Genomic DNA, 16,039 nt, shown 5'->3' with positions numbered 1-16,039 from the left:
CACTCTGGAAGATGTTTTTCCTTGTGCTCTGTTGACTTGTTTGGGGATAAGAGTACCTACCTATCTGCCCCAGAGGTTGCCTAGACTTCCCCTGGAGAATTCTGGGGGCCCAGAAATCTGTCTTTTAAAATGACACCCGGATGATCCTGAGGCGGGTAGTTTTATGCATTTTGAGAATAATAGACCATGGCAGCCCTAAGTAAATGTAACGGTGATTACTGTTATTGATTGCTATGAGACTTTTCTTGGAAGGGACAGGTCACTTTTCATCTAAAAACCTGAAGGAACATTTTCCGTGTGTGTGTGTGTGTGTGTGCGTGCATGCGTGTGTGTGGTGTTTCCTGCAATCGTGCGTGTGTGTGGATTCAGGTCACTTCCTCAGCCCCATTCTGGCTTGGCCAGCCCTCTGGACGGTTTCCTCACCCACACAGCTGAATCGCTTTCCTAAGAACCATGTCAGCTACAGAACTGCCTCCTCATCTCCTAGGCATCAAGAGTAGAGGGCTTGGTGTATGTGGCTGGATCCTGTTTTTGTTTTCTTTCCTGTCGATGGTCATTACCTTCCCTATCTCCATATGGATGTGCTTGAAGGTAATACCCTGGGAAATAAACTGGGCTCTCTCCATGAGCTGATGAATCATTAAGACTAAATACTCTCCCTTAATCTCTTAGATTATTAAGGAGTACGAACGCGCTGTTGTATTCCGACCGGGACGCATCCAAGCTGACAAAGCCAAAGGGCCAGGTATGACACTGCAGCTGCTCGTGGTAAGGATCACGGGCACCTGTTACTGCTACTAGTGCCACCAAAAATGTTCTCTGGAAACATTTATTGAAAAAAAAAATCACCGGAAGCTGGAGCCCTTGCCTTTCTGTACAATTGAAGGATCTTGTCCTCTTACTTGAGTTAACAGAAGTGATCACTAGACCATTAGCTGGAGAGCTTTGGAATCTGGATCAGTGTTCTAACACTCCCTCTGAGAGTTTCAGCGAATGTGAACAAAGAGTGGCTCCGGTTACATTGGCTGGGTGTCCCTTATTACCAGGGCCACTAAGAGAATGAAAGAAGAATGAAGGGAGGGAGTAAATGGCCAAGGGAGACAATTAAGCTACTCAGGGAGAGTATTCCGGGAGCTGGTGTTTGATTCTCACTCTTTGAAAGAGCCAATGGAAAAGTCAAAGGTAATGTCCTCTCTTGACAAGTGGATTAAGAGCAACATAGAGCTGGAAGCCATTTGACAATTCCGTTCGTCAAATGTGGTCTTTATTTCCATCCTTTCTCTACAGCCTCAGAATAAAATATGTCCCAAACTGTTCATATCATAAAAGGATGGGATTTTCTTTTGTGGGAGCCAGGAGTATCGATACTAAAAGTCCTCAGGAGTAAGACACTGATTTAATACTCATAACTTCTCTTGTGTATATTGTGTTGAACCCTATGAAATTGCTAATGTTTGGTTTCGATCCACCAAAATGGCAATTTCATATGATAGATTCTAATATTCTTGACAGGGGAGGCTCTCCAAACAGCATCTTGGAAGGCACATGGAAGAGAATGGTTATTTGCTATACTTCTCTAATAACATTTGCTTTCTTCCCCCTAATGTGATGTATTTAAGTAAAATCATTCTCCCTTCAACTGCACTGTAGGATCTCTGGGGGGGCAGGAACTTCCTTATTCACTCTGTGCGCTTTGCACTTGGCCATGTACTACGGTAGGCACTCAGGTATCTGTTACATTTTTAAACATATGAGAAACTTCCAAAGGGGAAGCTTGTTACGGAGACTTGGCCATTTCAAGTAGTATTGATACAATCCTACTTGTCTAATAAGGAACCTAAAAGAAAGAGGGCAAAAATTGCTTATTATGGATATTTTTATGAGTTTGTCCAAATAGAGGTGTTAGAATTATCCAAGTGAGAAATACCAGAGCAAAGTTAACCCCTTCCTGGTCATGTTTCACGTGGTGAAGCCAAGATTATAAATTAGAATAAAATTGGATTTGAGAGAGGTCAAATAGCTATAACTTGCAGGACTCTAGAGAAAAGTCTCTTTTAAATGAATTTTCCCGGAAGTGTTCACCACTAAATCTCCCAGGATAACTAATCTCGTCATACATGTCTCTGGGGCTAAGAGAAGTTACCTCAAAATGTCATAAGAGCCGGAGGAAAACAGGCCAAATTGCTAATGGAAAACATCTCCACTTCTGTAAAGAGTAAATTATGCTTTAATAATAAAAGTGTTCATAACAGGAGCTGCTACTTTTCAGCACTGAATACATGCCTGGCACTATGTTTAGTATTTTATTTCATTATCATGCTGACACCTGCTTAATCTTCACTGCCATCTTATAGATATTAGGTGACTGAAGCTCAGAAAAATTAGATAAATGTTCCCAGGTCACAGCTGGTAAGTGGTAGGGCTGGAACTTAACTCTCTCTAGTTCTAAGGGCCATGATCTTAACTGGTTACTTAGCACCGGAAAAAAAAAGTAAATTCGGAAGTAATCCTTACCCCAGAAAGGTTTAGACACCCAAAGAAAGAAAGCACCTTAGCAGTGTTTTCTGTTGATGCTACCTGTCCTTTTCATGATACTCAGTGTAGAAAGTTGTTTCTTCTTTGAAAACAAAAACAATAGCACAGAATCTTTCTGGTAAATGAAAATGGATTGGTGTCCCCATCTTGCTGACGTTCCTTGTGGTTCTAATCTTTATAGCGCTTGCTGTAGAGAACCTTCCCCAGGGCAGTGTTAAGGAGTCATAGAATCCTCAAATGAGTTTCCTTAGCCCTATCCCTACCTCAATCCAAATCTTCACAAGAGATAAGTAAAAGTATTTACAACCGAGGATTGTCATTGTATATAAACTAGAACACAGCTACAGAGAAACTACAAATTTTGTAATACATTGGTTTTGGGGACACTGAAATCCTGGGAAGATTTCAATTTTAACATTCCTTCAGTACTAATGAAGATAAATGAGAATGTTGACAGTCACGATATTCAAGGTCTAAAGTCTATTAATTGAATCTTTTATACAGATACCTTTAACATAAAGAAACCAATTTCCAAAATATCCTTTTAAATAAATGTCACACTCAACACTTGGATAGAAGTAAGTAGAATGTTTTACAAAAGAAAATCTAGAAATTAATTGTCAAGGATCTTCAGCTTTTTACCAAAAGATTTTAATTTCTAGGGAATCACTTTTCTTTAGTTATTGACTCATAGCAGGAAATAATTTCCCCAAAGGTATAGGTGTACGTATGGAAGATCATCTGAGAAGCATTTATAGTCCCATGCAAATAATGTACTGTATAGCTAGCAGACAATTTGTTGCAGTTATTTTCAGTTGGGTGAAATTCTAAACCATATTTTCTTTTGCATAGGTTTGATCCTGGTCCTGCCTTGCATAGACGTGTTTGTCAAAGTTGATCTCCGGACCGTTACGTGCAACATCCCTCCACGGGAGGTAATGCTGATTAAAGCTATGTTTCTAGAAATAAAACCAATATCTTCCCTGTTACAGGGACAATTGAGACTGTATCATATGTTTTCAAACTCTAAAGGGGAGGATGAACTGAATCCTTAGAGATCTGCTTGGGGAGTCCTAGGTGGCTCCTGAGACGACTGGGCTTTGTCTCGCCAAATGAGAATGAAGCCAAGAGCAAGGGCTGAATTGCTAGAAGACCTGCAATGACTGGGTGGGAGAAAGTCTGAGAGAAGAGAGAGAAGGGATACAGATGACAGAGAAAGTGGGGTGGAGAATGACAAGCCGACCCCTGGAGGAGTCTGATAAGTCGTTGTACTGGGGGCTGAAACTATTTGGTGGCTGCTCAGGACGTTATCCTTTCCATCACCGTCTCCGGAAATGTTTTAGTAATAGCGATATAACTCACCTCTGCATTCAATGTTTTTAACTTTTTATTTTATATTGGAGCATAGTTGATTAACAATGTTGTGTTACTTTCAGGTGTATAGCAAAGTGATTCAGTTATACGTATCCATATATCTATTCTTTTTCGAATTCTTTTTGCATTTAGGTTGTTACAGAATACTGAGCAGAGTTCCCTGTGCTATACAGTAGGTCCTTGTTGGTTATCCATTTTAAATATAACCGTGTGTACTGTACTAAATTTTTTGAGTGTTTGGATGCAACAAAGTGGGGTGTGCATGGGAAAGGAGAAGACACTGTACAGGGCTCACCTGTAACTGGATTTCAAATAGTTCTTTTCAATTCTTAAAGTACAGCAACTAAATGACCAGACCCAGTAAGTGGGTGATAAGGAAGAGAAACAGAATTGCTAATAATCATGCCAGTTTGTGATAAACAAAATGATCCAGGAAGAGAAAAGAAAATGTGTGGGAGGGCAAAGGGGATGAGAAGTGAGAAAATCAACACTTACGAGGAAATGTTAATCTTCCTCTCTCTGGTCCAGAAAACTCAATCGAGACTCAACAATGATGTCTTCATGCCATTGGTGGGAACTGCAGAGTCCTTACTTTGGAATTCAGCCCTAATCATAAGAGAGCTTAGGATGTTTAGGGGCTCTCATGGGCCTTTTCTGGCTCCATAGTAAACAGTTCTAGATGGGAGAAGGGAGTTCTAGGTCCTGCGTTCGTGGTACCCACAGAAAGCTCATTTGCTCCAAAGTACCTTGTCATGTTAATTCAGAACAATTAATGCAGAGCCTCTATAAATGGATTTTTCTTTATTTGAATACAGAACATGGTCTCTGGTGCCATCTGTTTTCTAAAAAGCACTGCTATTCATCAAGCCTGATGAAACTGAGAACCAAAAAGATTCAGGTATCAGGGAGACAGGTGTTCTACCACCACTTAGATGGTAGAATTCCAGCAGGTTCTACTACCACATTTTAAAGTGGAAATACCTATTTCACTTCTGACTTCTCTAAGATGAAGTTACAGGGATAGGTACAGATCACATCTGTGTAGGAATTTTGCTATCAACAAGGATGATAGTACATTCAAGCCAGGACAGATTTTTGGTGATGCTGGCATGAGTTGTCACTAAAGCTCTCCTCCTGCGGAGAGGGCTCTGGGACTAGCTGACCCTCTGTGGATCAATCATTGTGAAAGTCATAAGCATGTGATTTTCTGTGTTCCTGCTCTACAGATCCTCACCAGAGACTCTGTGACCACTCAAGTGGATGGAGTGGTCTATTACAGAATCTACAGTGCTGTCTCGGCAGTGGCTAATGTCAGCGATGTCCAGCAGGCCACATTTCTGCTGGCTCAGACCACTCTGAGAAATGTCTTAGGGACACAGACCTTGTCCCAGATCTTAGCTGGCCGAGAAGAGATGGCCCATAGCATCCAGGTAAAGACGTCAAGGACCAATAGCCTACATCTTTAATTCACTCATTTTAATTAACAGTGATGATCAAGTATCAGCAGTTCAAAGCACCCCTCCCCATGTGCGCGCACGCACACACACACACACACACACACACACAGACACAGACACACACAGACACACACAGACACACACACACACACACACACACACACACACACACATACACAACTGCTCTAAACAGATGGGCTTCAGTTTGGGATTTCACTTTTTTTTTTTATATAATCATGAGGTCCAGATTTAAAAATCTGAGTGGGAGCGGGGAGCTGTTGGAGTGTGTGTGGAATTCAAAATTATGAATTACCATTGTACACTTTAGCCTTTTTTGCAGAGCTTAGAGATCAGAGTTATTTTTAGTTTAGATTACTCCAGAGGAAGGGCTGCCCTTTCTCAGGCAGTTCAGTGGAATGTGAACGTTAGAAGGAGGTTTGGTTGAGACAGCACAGGACTGCTATCCCTGGGAAATCCGACTTCATGTACTAATATCAATAATGATATGAATAGCAGTCATAATTATAATATTGATAAGGATGTAACAGGTATCCATCTCACCTCCCGTACACCCTAGATTATAGACGATCACATTTCTGTGTTTTCTTGAATCAATTAACATTTTGATTCTGAGCCTGCCTTCTGTACGTTAAGAGGGAAATTCAACTTTGGCCCTTCTTGGCATCTCCTCCAGCCCCTAAGGTAGTGCAAAGTCCCCGAGGTTTTATAAGGTAATATCAGTTCTGCATGATAACTCTCCACGTCATTTTAAGAGCCACACGAGTTCAACGACTCAGCTGTTTCCCCATCACAGTCAGGTCACTGGCTGCTTGTGAGGTCTCCCCATCTCCCAGCTCTCTGCAGGGATCACGGAAAAGCTAGGGCTCACTTGCTATTTGGTATCACATAGATCTCTGCCCTTTCCCCTTTGAGGGAACTACCCATCTGGTCTCATTATTTCTCAAGGCATTCTTTCTCATCCCTTCCCCTCCAGGATAACCAGCAAGATATCTTCAGTGGTCTTAAGCTTTAACAAAAGATGAGGATGTCTTTGATTTTAGGCTTCTTCTGCTCTAAAAAATATATGCCTTAAATATATATATATATATATATATATAGCCTTGCTACCTGTTTAAAACTGAGCCACAGGTCAGGGGTTAAACAGAGCAAGACAAATAATATCTCACAAAGTACCCAGTGATAATATGTACTGAGTTATTGCTGGGCACCGATACATAGTTTAACATGTGTTATCTCCAAAACTCATGACAATCCTGAAAGAAAACCTTTTATAGTATGAAAACTGAGAATCCGAAAGGTTAAGTCACGGGCCCAATGATTCACAGCTGCAAATGGCAGAAGCAGGACAAAGTCCGTTGCTGCCAGTTTGGTGTCAGTGACAAGAAAATGTGGGCTATTTGCTCACATCTAGATGGATAGTATATACTTCATTAGGAATGGTTTGGGGCGGACCTGCTGAGAGACCACCTATTAAAAGACCTATCAAGTTTTGTTTCTGAATCCTTCCCAGGATTCACTTCAATGCCAGGAAGTGGGCGGTAAGAACTCCTATCCCCTTTCCAAACTGTCTCACTCCAAATGCTGTAAATACAGAAGGAGGGAAAGAAGAGGACTTTTCTTGCGTATATAACATATAGCAGGAACTTCGATTACATACCTGTCTTCTGATCAACGACCTTTCTTTTGACTTGGAAACAGACTTTACTTGATGACGCCACCAAGCTGCGGGGGATCCACGTGGCCCAAGTGGAAATCAAAGACGGCCGGATTCCCGGGCAGTTGCAGAGGTCCATGGCTGCTGAGGCCGAGGCCACCCGGGAGGCCAGGGCCAGGGTAAGGGCGACTCCATCTGCACTGGAGGGCGAGCTTCCCAGCCTTGGAGCCAACAAGGATGGAGCTTGAAAGGAAGCTCAGGTCCCCTCAACGGTTTCAATAAGAAGAGGGTTTCTTTCTCACAGTTTTTACTGAGAATTTCCCCTTGAGTTGAAAGCTCATAGGCAGCTTAATGCACCTTGAGGAAGCTTGGTGTTAGGTCTTGGGTCAAGGGTGCTCGGCAGCATACTCAGTGACTGAGCCAGGGGGGTCCCCACTCTGGCCACACAGCAGAGCCTCCTAGAGAGAAATGAGCAAAGCAAACACCGGTCCCCAGGCCTCACCTCACACTCAGTGAAGTAGAGTCTCTGGTGGGCCCAGGAACCTGCACGTTTATAAAGCTGATGATTCTGAGGTGGCAACTTGGTGCCTGTCTTTGGAGCATCTTCCTTCTGGTGTGTTAAGTGAACTGAACTAAGAGGAGGGGGTGACTACAATGCAGGTTAGAAGTACAAAATGTGAGTGCAGCTTGGTCTGGCGTGTCCGTGAGTCTGTTGGATCCATAGCCCTCATATCTGTGTGGACGGGTTTCCTGAAGTATCAGAAGCCAATTAGATTAGAAGCCTCCAGTACTTTGGAATCATACTTGGGACTCGAGGGAGGTTTCCCTCTACTTTATCTCTGGTTTCTCTGCTAAGCTCCAGCAGCTTCTAAGCAGTTGACTTGGGAGTCGCTTTTTTTTTCTTTTACATTAATTAATTAATTAATTATTATTATTTAAAGAAGATGTTGGGGGTAGGAGTTTATTAATTAATTTATTTTTGCTGTGTTGGGTCTTCGTTTCTGTGCGAGGACTTTCTCCAGCTGTGGCAAGAGGGGGCCACTCTTCATCACGGTGCGCGGGCCTCTCACTATCGCGGCCTCTCTTGTTGCGAAGCACAGGCTCCAGACGCGCCGGCTCAGCGGCCACGGCTCACGGGCCCAGTCGCTCCGCGGCATGTGGGATCCTCCCAGACCGGGACTCGAACTCGTGGTCCCTGCATTAGCAGGCAGATTCTCAACCACTGCGCCACCAGGGAAGCCCCTACATTAATTAATTAATTTATTTATGCCTGTGTTAGGTCTTCGTTTCTGTGCGAGGGCTTTCTCTAGTTGCAGCGAGCGGGGGCCGCTCTTCATCGTGGTGCGCGGGCCTCTCACTGTCGCGGCCTCTCTTGTTGCGGAGCACAGGCTCCAGACGCGCAGGCTCAGTAGTTGTCGCTCACGGGCCCAGCTGCTCCGCGGCATGCGGGATCCTCCCAGACCAGGGCTCGAACCCGTGTCGCCTGCATTAGCAGGCAGATTCTCAGCCACTGCGCCACCAGGGAAGCCCGGGAGTCGCTTTTGCACGTGGGCAGTGAGTGCGCACAGAGGGGCAGCTGAGCTCCAGTCATTCCTGGGCAGTCTGAGGACCAGAGGAGGAACAGGGCACTTAGGAGAGTCCCAGTGAGGGTTTGCAGCCCGGCACTTGCTGCTGCTTGCATCAAGAGCGGGGAGAGCTTGAAACAATCCTTACATTGTAAGGATGAGACAAAATTGGCAACCGAATGAAATCTAAAATAAAAATCTATGATAAGTAAAAAGGACAGAAAAGAAGCCAGTTGGAGGCCTTGAATTTCAGACTTCTCTGAAAACGAAAGCAGCCAGTGGTGAGGCTCCATGGTGACTCAAGAGCATCACCAGGGTAGATGGACCTGTATTTGTTCGGGTTAAAGGCAGCGCTTTTATTTTGTTCGAGAATGAAATCTAAGGACTCATAATTTCTAAGCTATCTCCCTGCTTCCTGCAACCTTCTCCAATTTCTCTCATCACATTAGGATGTGAAACTCTAATCCTTGCCAAAGAAGTAAGCAGATGAAACATGGGTGGCCAAGTAGGGGCTGGGAGAGAAGTATCAGTGCAGACCCAGGAAAAGAAAGCACTAGTGACAGCTGTAAGCTGTCTAAAGGCTTTTATTTCTGTCGATTTAGGTCCTTGCAGCAGAAGGAGAAATGAATGCTTCTAAAGCCCTGAAGTCAGCCTCCATGGTGCTGGCTGAGTCCCCCATCGCCCTCCAGCTGCGTTACCTGCAGACCTTAACCACTGTCACCACAGACAAGAATTCCACCATTGTTTCCTCTGCCCATGAATGTACTAGAGGGCATTGGTGGCATCAGCTACAATAACCACAAGAAGGTCCCTAACAGAACCTGAGACCCTCCTGCTGCGGCCAGCCATTGCTTAGGGAGGCATATCTGTTCCTATGGAGACCAGCAGTTAGAAGTGTTGAGAATTTCAACACTATTTAGGCCCAGTAACTCTACAGCTGGAACAGCATTAGCAGGGAGATGCTATAGAGGCTATAAAAAAAGAAAAAGAAAAAGAAAAAAGAAGGACCATATACTACTTTTATTTTTAAGAACATAAAAGTACTTTGCATTATTCTTATGAGAATCAGTGAGTAGGTGTCCCTGACTTAGAGCAGGAACTTTCTTGTAGTAGCTGGGGGAAATTACTTTTTAAAAAAGTTATTTATTTATTTAATTTATTTATTTTTGGCCGCATTGGGTCTTCGTTGCTGCGCGCGGGCTTTTTCTAGTTGTGGCGAGCCGGGCTACTCTTCATTGTGGTGTGCAGGCTTCTCATTGTGGTGGCTTCTCTTGTTGCGGAGCACGGGCTCTAGGTGCATGGGCTTCAGTAGTTGTGGCACGGGGGCTCAGTAGTTGCATCTCGCGGGCTCTAGAGCGCAGGCTCAGTAGTTGTGGTGCACGGGCTTCGTTGCTCCATGGCATGTGGGATCTTCCCAGACCAGGGCTTGAACCCGTGTCCCCTGCATTGGCAGGCGAATTCTTAACCACTGCGCCACCAAGAAAGCCCCAGAATTACTTTTTAATGGGTTTAAGAAGCACTCTGGATAATCTGCAAAGTAACACGTATTTCCACTAGCTATTTGCTGTATAATTCCAAAGTGATTATTGTGCTAAATTTCCAATATTTAGTTATTTGCTTCCTAATTCCAAAGTTGGCTAAATTTATTATTGGCTAAATTTCCAATCGTTACAGCAAAACCCCACAATGCTTAAAATTGTGATTGATTTTGATGTTAAACACACTATCATGTGTAAAATAGATAGCTAGTGGGAACCTGCGGTATAGCATGGGGGGCTCAGCTCGGTGCTCTGTGATGACCTAGATGGGTGGGATGGGTAGGAGGGAGGTCCAGGAGGGAGGGGATATATGTATACACATAGCTGATGCACTTCGTTGTACAGCAGAAACTAACACAACATTGTAAAGCAATTATACTCCAGTAAAAAAAAAAAAAGAGAAAAATAGAAGTAATATATAATTCAGAAATCACCTAGAAATACTAATTTTATAGAAGCTTTCTAATTATTTGGAAGACTAATCATTTAGTAAAAGTAAAGATTATTCCACCTGAAGAAAAAACAAAAGACTAACGGCTGCAAATTTATCACCACCTCCTCTAGGCAGATTGTATTCAGCTCTCTGGTTGTGTGTCATCCTGCTGGGACTGGTGGCCAATCTCAGCCTCCCAGCACCTTTGTCACAGGGTGAGACAAGGCATAAGGAGGCTGCAAGGTCCAGTCAGTTTATTTGCTTACAAGTGAGAACGCTTGTAAAAGGTTTGGTTGGTAGAAATCCCTGGGGAACATTAGCCTGTGGACTTCATGTTTTCACTCTATCATTAGTCCCAAGAGCCCCAAGTCATCAAGAATAGTTTGCAAACTCTATTCTTCCTCTCTAAAAACCAAAAAAACAAAAAACCTCTTAAAAATAAAGAAGCCATAGAATGTGCACATATTTGCAAAACTGCTCTCGTGGAGATTATTTTGTTGCCATGGTGCAGTTTTCTTTTGGGATCCATTTTGAGCAATGGGCTAGAATTTTTAAAAGTTACCCGTTATTGACTGTCTGCCATGTGTGACACTGTGCTCAGTCCCATATGGGTGCTAAGAAATATCCTTGTGTTACAGATGAGAGAATGATGTCAAGAGGCTGAATAACTTGTCCAGGGTCCCTCGGCTAGTGAACGTTGGGTTAGGATTGAAAACCAGGTCTGACTCCAAAGTTCTTGCTCTTAAACATCATTGAGTTTTACTGGGGGAACGGGGTGGAGGAGTGACAGAACGCTTGCACCGCCTTTTTGCCTTCAATACCAACCTTCAAGGTTTTAGACGTCTGGGTGCCCACTATAGTTTTTGCTGTGTTTAGGCCTGTGAGAGCATGCACACACGTGTGCACACGAACCCCAACACACACTCCCTTCCACACACCCCCACACTCCTGGCATCACCCCTACCCTCACATCCCACCCCCTCCATCTACCCCCGTCTCCACTCACATCCCCTCCACGTGCTTCCCTCAACAGACAGGTACTATCTTCATATAAATGCAAAATGGGGATCCCACTCCAACTTTGGTTTTGTAACCTATTCTTCCCATGAAATCATATCATACTTGATAGGATTTTTGTTCAATTCACGGCTTATGAATTTTTCAGTAGATTCTACTGACGCTAGTACTCATTTTTTTTTTTTTTTTTTTTTGCGGTACGCGGGCCTCTCGCTGTTGTGGCCTCTCCCGTTGCGGAGCACAGGCTCCGGACGCACAGGCTCAGCAGCCATGGCTCACGGGCCCAGCAGCTCCGCGGCATGTGGGATCCTCCCGGACCGGGGCACGAACCCGTGTCCCCTGCATCGGCAGGCGGACTCTCAACCACTGCGCCACCAGGGAAGCCCTCTAGTACTCATTTTTAAACTCACTGACGTTCAGATTTTTTTCTTACAGGGCAAATATTTGCACTTTAACAGACAAAAATGTAGCATAGTTCCTCCACGCCAGCCAGTATCTGGGTCCAGGAAGTCACACCAGGTAGACACTTCACCAGTGACCCTACGTCTCATGGACAGTGGTGCAGAGACTCAGCACAGGCCAGGGCAGCTGTGGCACTGAGGAACACCTGAGCAGGGGGCCCTGCTTATACAAGGACATTTTGCTGCCCAAATCTTTTCCTAGCCTGTTCCAGCAGTCTTCAGTTATCCCTTCTTTGGGTCTCTGTGATGGCACTGAAAATGCAAATCTTTCCTGCCAGCATACAGCAAACTCTAAACTAGCGGCTCTCCCTGAAGGTCATCATTCTCTCACTCACTGGAAGTTCTTTATCAAAACAAACATCCTGCTCACGTACCATGGGGTGGGAATGGGGATGTGAGAGCTCTAGCAGAATCTCCGGCCACGGCAGGTGTGGTTTGAAAACTCTCCAGAAGATTCAAATTGCTCTCCGCCTTCCAGCATTCAGCTTCCTTAATTCTTTAGCATTACCGTAGGTCATCTACTATATTAGTTACTAAAGGCTGATTAAAGAGGGCTCCTTAGAAAGTAAGCATATCTGGGGGCAAAGGACTGTAGAAGAATCAGGAAAGGTCAGAGCCCTCCTGGAATGTGAGTGTCAAGGATGATATTCAAAATACAGTCACACTTGCCCCCAGAATAAGGCTCAAGTGTTTTTCTTCTGGTGAGGGAAGCTGGAAGGGAGGGTGGAGTTAGGAGGGAGAAATAATTGACAACGTCTTTGGAGAGAAGGAAGTGTCTAATCTTCTTGAGATGCAGTCCCAGCACCACCCCATTTAAGCCAGTGCAGAGGACCCCCTTCCGGTGGTTTTCCTGTTTTAACGACAGGCAAGGCGTGACACTGACCATACTGCTGAGGCAGAGTCTGAAGTCCCCCTTTGTTGCCCCAGGCATTGCCCCTTAGTTGCTGGGCCAATACAATTTCTAGTGGCTGTGGACATCGCAGGTACTGTTCACTAGTGTATTTGGCTGTGTGCAACCTTGGAACAGGGACCCCTGGAGAGGTGATCTCTTTCCAGAGTCTTAAATGGGAAATGGTAGGGGGTGGCAAGCTCCCACTTGCTCTTTCTGTGATCCTCACTTACCTAATCACTCCCTCCTTCCCCTCCACCGTCTCTCTGTCTCTCTCTCTCTTAACCCCCTTTTCCCACTGTCCTCTGTTACTAGAACAGGGTAAGTTCCCACCCCTTTCTCTTCCTGTCTGGATGTCTCTTACACAAAACTCTGTGATCTAGCCAGCGAAGCCTGGCCTTTAATGTCCTAAAGGGTGAAATAAAGCTACCATTACAGATGTTTATTAGATTTAGCCAATGAAATGCACAGGTGTGTGGCCTGAGTTTGGAACAGAATTAAATGGGAGAGAGGCAGGGGCACGTGACACGCATTTTGCTGGTGAGGATCTAGCAGCACAGCGTGGTTCTGCAGCCAGTAATTTTGGTGGTCACTTCTTCATCTCTGGAGATTTTCAGACACTATGTCATGTAAACCAGTATGTAACTAATCAGCAAGGACTATGTGTTATAGAATATCGTCGAATACTCAGTTCATGTTAAAATGTCTCCAATCTTCTTAAAAATATCTTTTTACCTGTAGGTTGCTTGAGTTAAGAATCCTAAGTTCTCACAGAGAGGGCTTTTGTTTCATTGGCCTATTTCACTTAATCTACACGTGCACAGCCCCTGTTTCTTTCTGTGTTTCATTGGCCTCTTAATTTCACTTAATCTACATGTTCACATCCCCTGTTTCTTTCTGTGCGCTTTGTTTGTTGGAGAAACTGGGTTGTTTGTCCTCTAGAATTTCCCCTTTCTGAATTTTGTTCATGTTGTTTAGCATCGTTTCCAGTAAACTGGTTAATTAGATCTGGAAGCGTGATTCCATTCAGGACCAGTTTTTGGCAAGAGCATGTGTAGCCCAGCATGTCCTCCTGGATCCCATCAGGGCACACTCAGCGTCTGGCTGTCTCACTTGGTGATGCTGACTGAGTCACCAGCTGTTCAGTTCCCCATCGATATTTCTTGTTTTTTTTTTCTTTAATTTAATTTTATTTTTGGCTGTGTTGGGTCTCCGTTGCTGCGCGCTGGCTTTTCTCTAGTTGCGGCGGGCGGGGGCCACTCTTCGTTGTAGTGCGTGGGCTTCTCATTGAGGTGGCTTCTCTTATTGCGGAGCGTGGGCTCTAGGCACGCAGGCTTAAGTAATTGTGGTACACGGGCTCAGTAGTTGTGGCTCGTGGCTGGCGGGCTCTAGAGCGCAGGCTCAGTAGATGTGGTGCACAGGCTTAGTTGCTCCGCAGCATGTGGCATCTTCCGGACCAGGAATCGAACCCATGTCCCCTGCATTGGCAGGCGGATTCTTAACCACTGTGCCACCAGGGAAGCCCCCAATCAATATTTCTCATAACATTTTTAGCATCTATTTTGCCCAGTTACAGTATTCTCATTGAGTTGCAAATGGTATTTTTTCTAATTCAATCTTTCTCAGATCTTCTCCTGAAAGTCTCTTATAAAGGAGAAACTTCTTTCATTAACTATATGGTTATTCAACAAAAACTTGAGAATCTACCATATGCCTGGTCACTATTAAGTACAAAAACCAATTTTTTATATTGACCTTACTCCTTAGTTTTAACCTGTGCCCTCAAAGTTCTTCATAGTCTAGCCACAAACTTCCTATCTGTCTCATCCCTTGTCTCTAATTAAACATCTAATTGATACGTTGCTCAAAACTCATCAGACAGCTTATAAATTCAGCCTGCCTCTGGGTTCTCTTAGTCCAAACCCAACCCATCCATTAGTCTCAATTCTCCCTTGAAGTCTTCCTCGGTACACCTGCAGACCCCTTCCCTGTCTTCCGTGGCACACACATGTCCTGGTTATTTACTGACATCTCACACCGATGTATTTAACTGATGCTCATCATATGCTAAGTCTGGCTTCCTCAACTGGACCCTAAGCTCCTTGAGGCCTCTTAGTGGACTCAGTCGTACTCATTTAGCAATAACATATCCCTCCCTGATATGTAACATTTAGATCACATGAATCTTCTAATTCGGTACAGAATCCATATGGTAGGTTGCCAACATGTGGGATCCAAATGGTGCTGAGAAATAACACGAAATATCAGAAGGGAAGGCAGACAATGGAGGGAACCCCTCACAGCCTTTTCTTCTTAATGAGTAATAGGAAGAAATGGAATTGAGTGGAGATTTGAAGATAATGTAGTGTTTCATCAGGAGAATTTTTGTGAAAATTTATTTCTTTGAATCCAGACTAATCCAGAGTCCACATAGATCCCAGTGTACATCCCTGGATCTTATGCAGTCAATAAAATTATGGTAAATTTCTATAGGCCGGAATGTCTTGGTGTTCTCTAGGATTCTGTCAAAATGGAAGCCATTTTCTGATCAAATATCATATAATGCCATTTATCCCCTCTTTGAAATATGTGTGATATACCTAAGAAATAGAATAAAAATTTTCTTTCTGAAGTCAGCTTACAGAATAGTTGAACTAACCCTGTGGCTTTTTCTTTGTCTTTTTATTGAGTTGCTTAAGGAAACAGTAATATCTCTAGACAGATTGTCTCTTCAATAAAAGTCAGGACTGCTTGACTGATGTTGGGAAATCTGGAATCTGGGAAAACATGAGCTAAGACTCCAGAGGCTCCATTAACTGGTGTTACAGAGAATCATAAACTCGCCGTCCTTCCTGCAGGGGTGGAACCCTAGCCTACCTCAGCCTTTGTCTCTGAACCTACGGGCTTGTTAATCCGCCGCAGAAAGGCCGGGCGCTCAAAACAGTCCAGGAGAGAGAACACAACTATTAAATATTTCCAGAAGTTGTTTCATCTTTTTTTTTTTAATCAGCCAAGATAGAAATTCCTCTGTCAACATAATTTTTGCTTGCTTGTAACTTTGTAGTATCTGTTAGAAAAGGGAGAAATCCCTCCTC

General features: G+C 44.0%; 1 protein-coding gene across 1 annotated transcript; it reads left to right on the top strand.

The window, feature by feature from the left end:
* The first annotated feature begins 242 nt into the window (after positions 1–242).
* STOML3 (stomatin like 3) lies at positions 243–9,460 on the top strand. Its single transcript, XM_059996087.1, has 6 exons — positions 243–591; positions 673–745; positions 3,388–3,470; positions 5,136–5,339; positions 7,086–7,220; positions 9,209–9,460. Exons 1-6 carry the CDS (start codon positions 454–456, stop codon positions 9,401–9,403), a joined length of 828 nt encoding a protein of 275 aa, XP_059852070.1. The 5' UTR covers positions 243–453; the 3' UTR covers positions 9,404–9,460.
* Positions 9,461–16,039: the final 6,579 nt, after the last annotated feature.

Source organism: Delphinus delphis, chromosome 18 (genome assembly GCF_949987515.2).
Source record: "Delphinus delphis chromosome 18, mDelDel1.2, whole genome shotgun sequence".
In the NCBI taxonomy this organism is placed as follows: Eukaryota; Metazoa; Chordata; class Mammalia; order Artiodactyla; family Delphinidae; genus Delphinus; species Delphinus delphis.
Note: the sequence above shows the minus strand (reverse complement) of the source record. Positions and strands in the feature narration are given on the sequence as shown.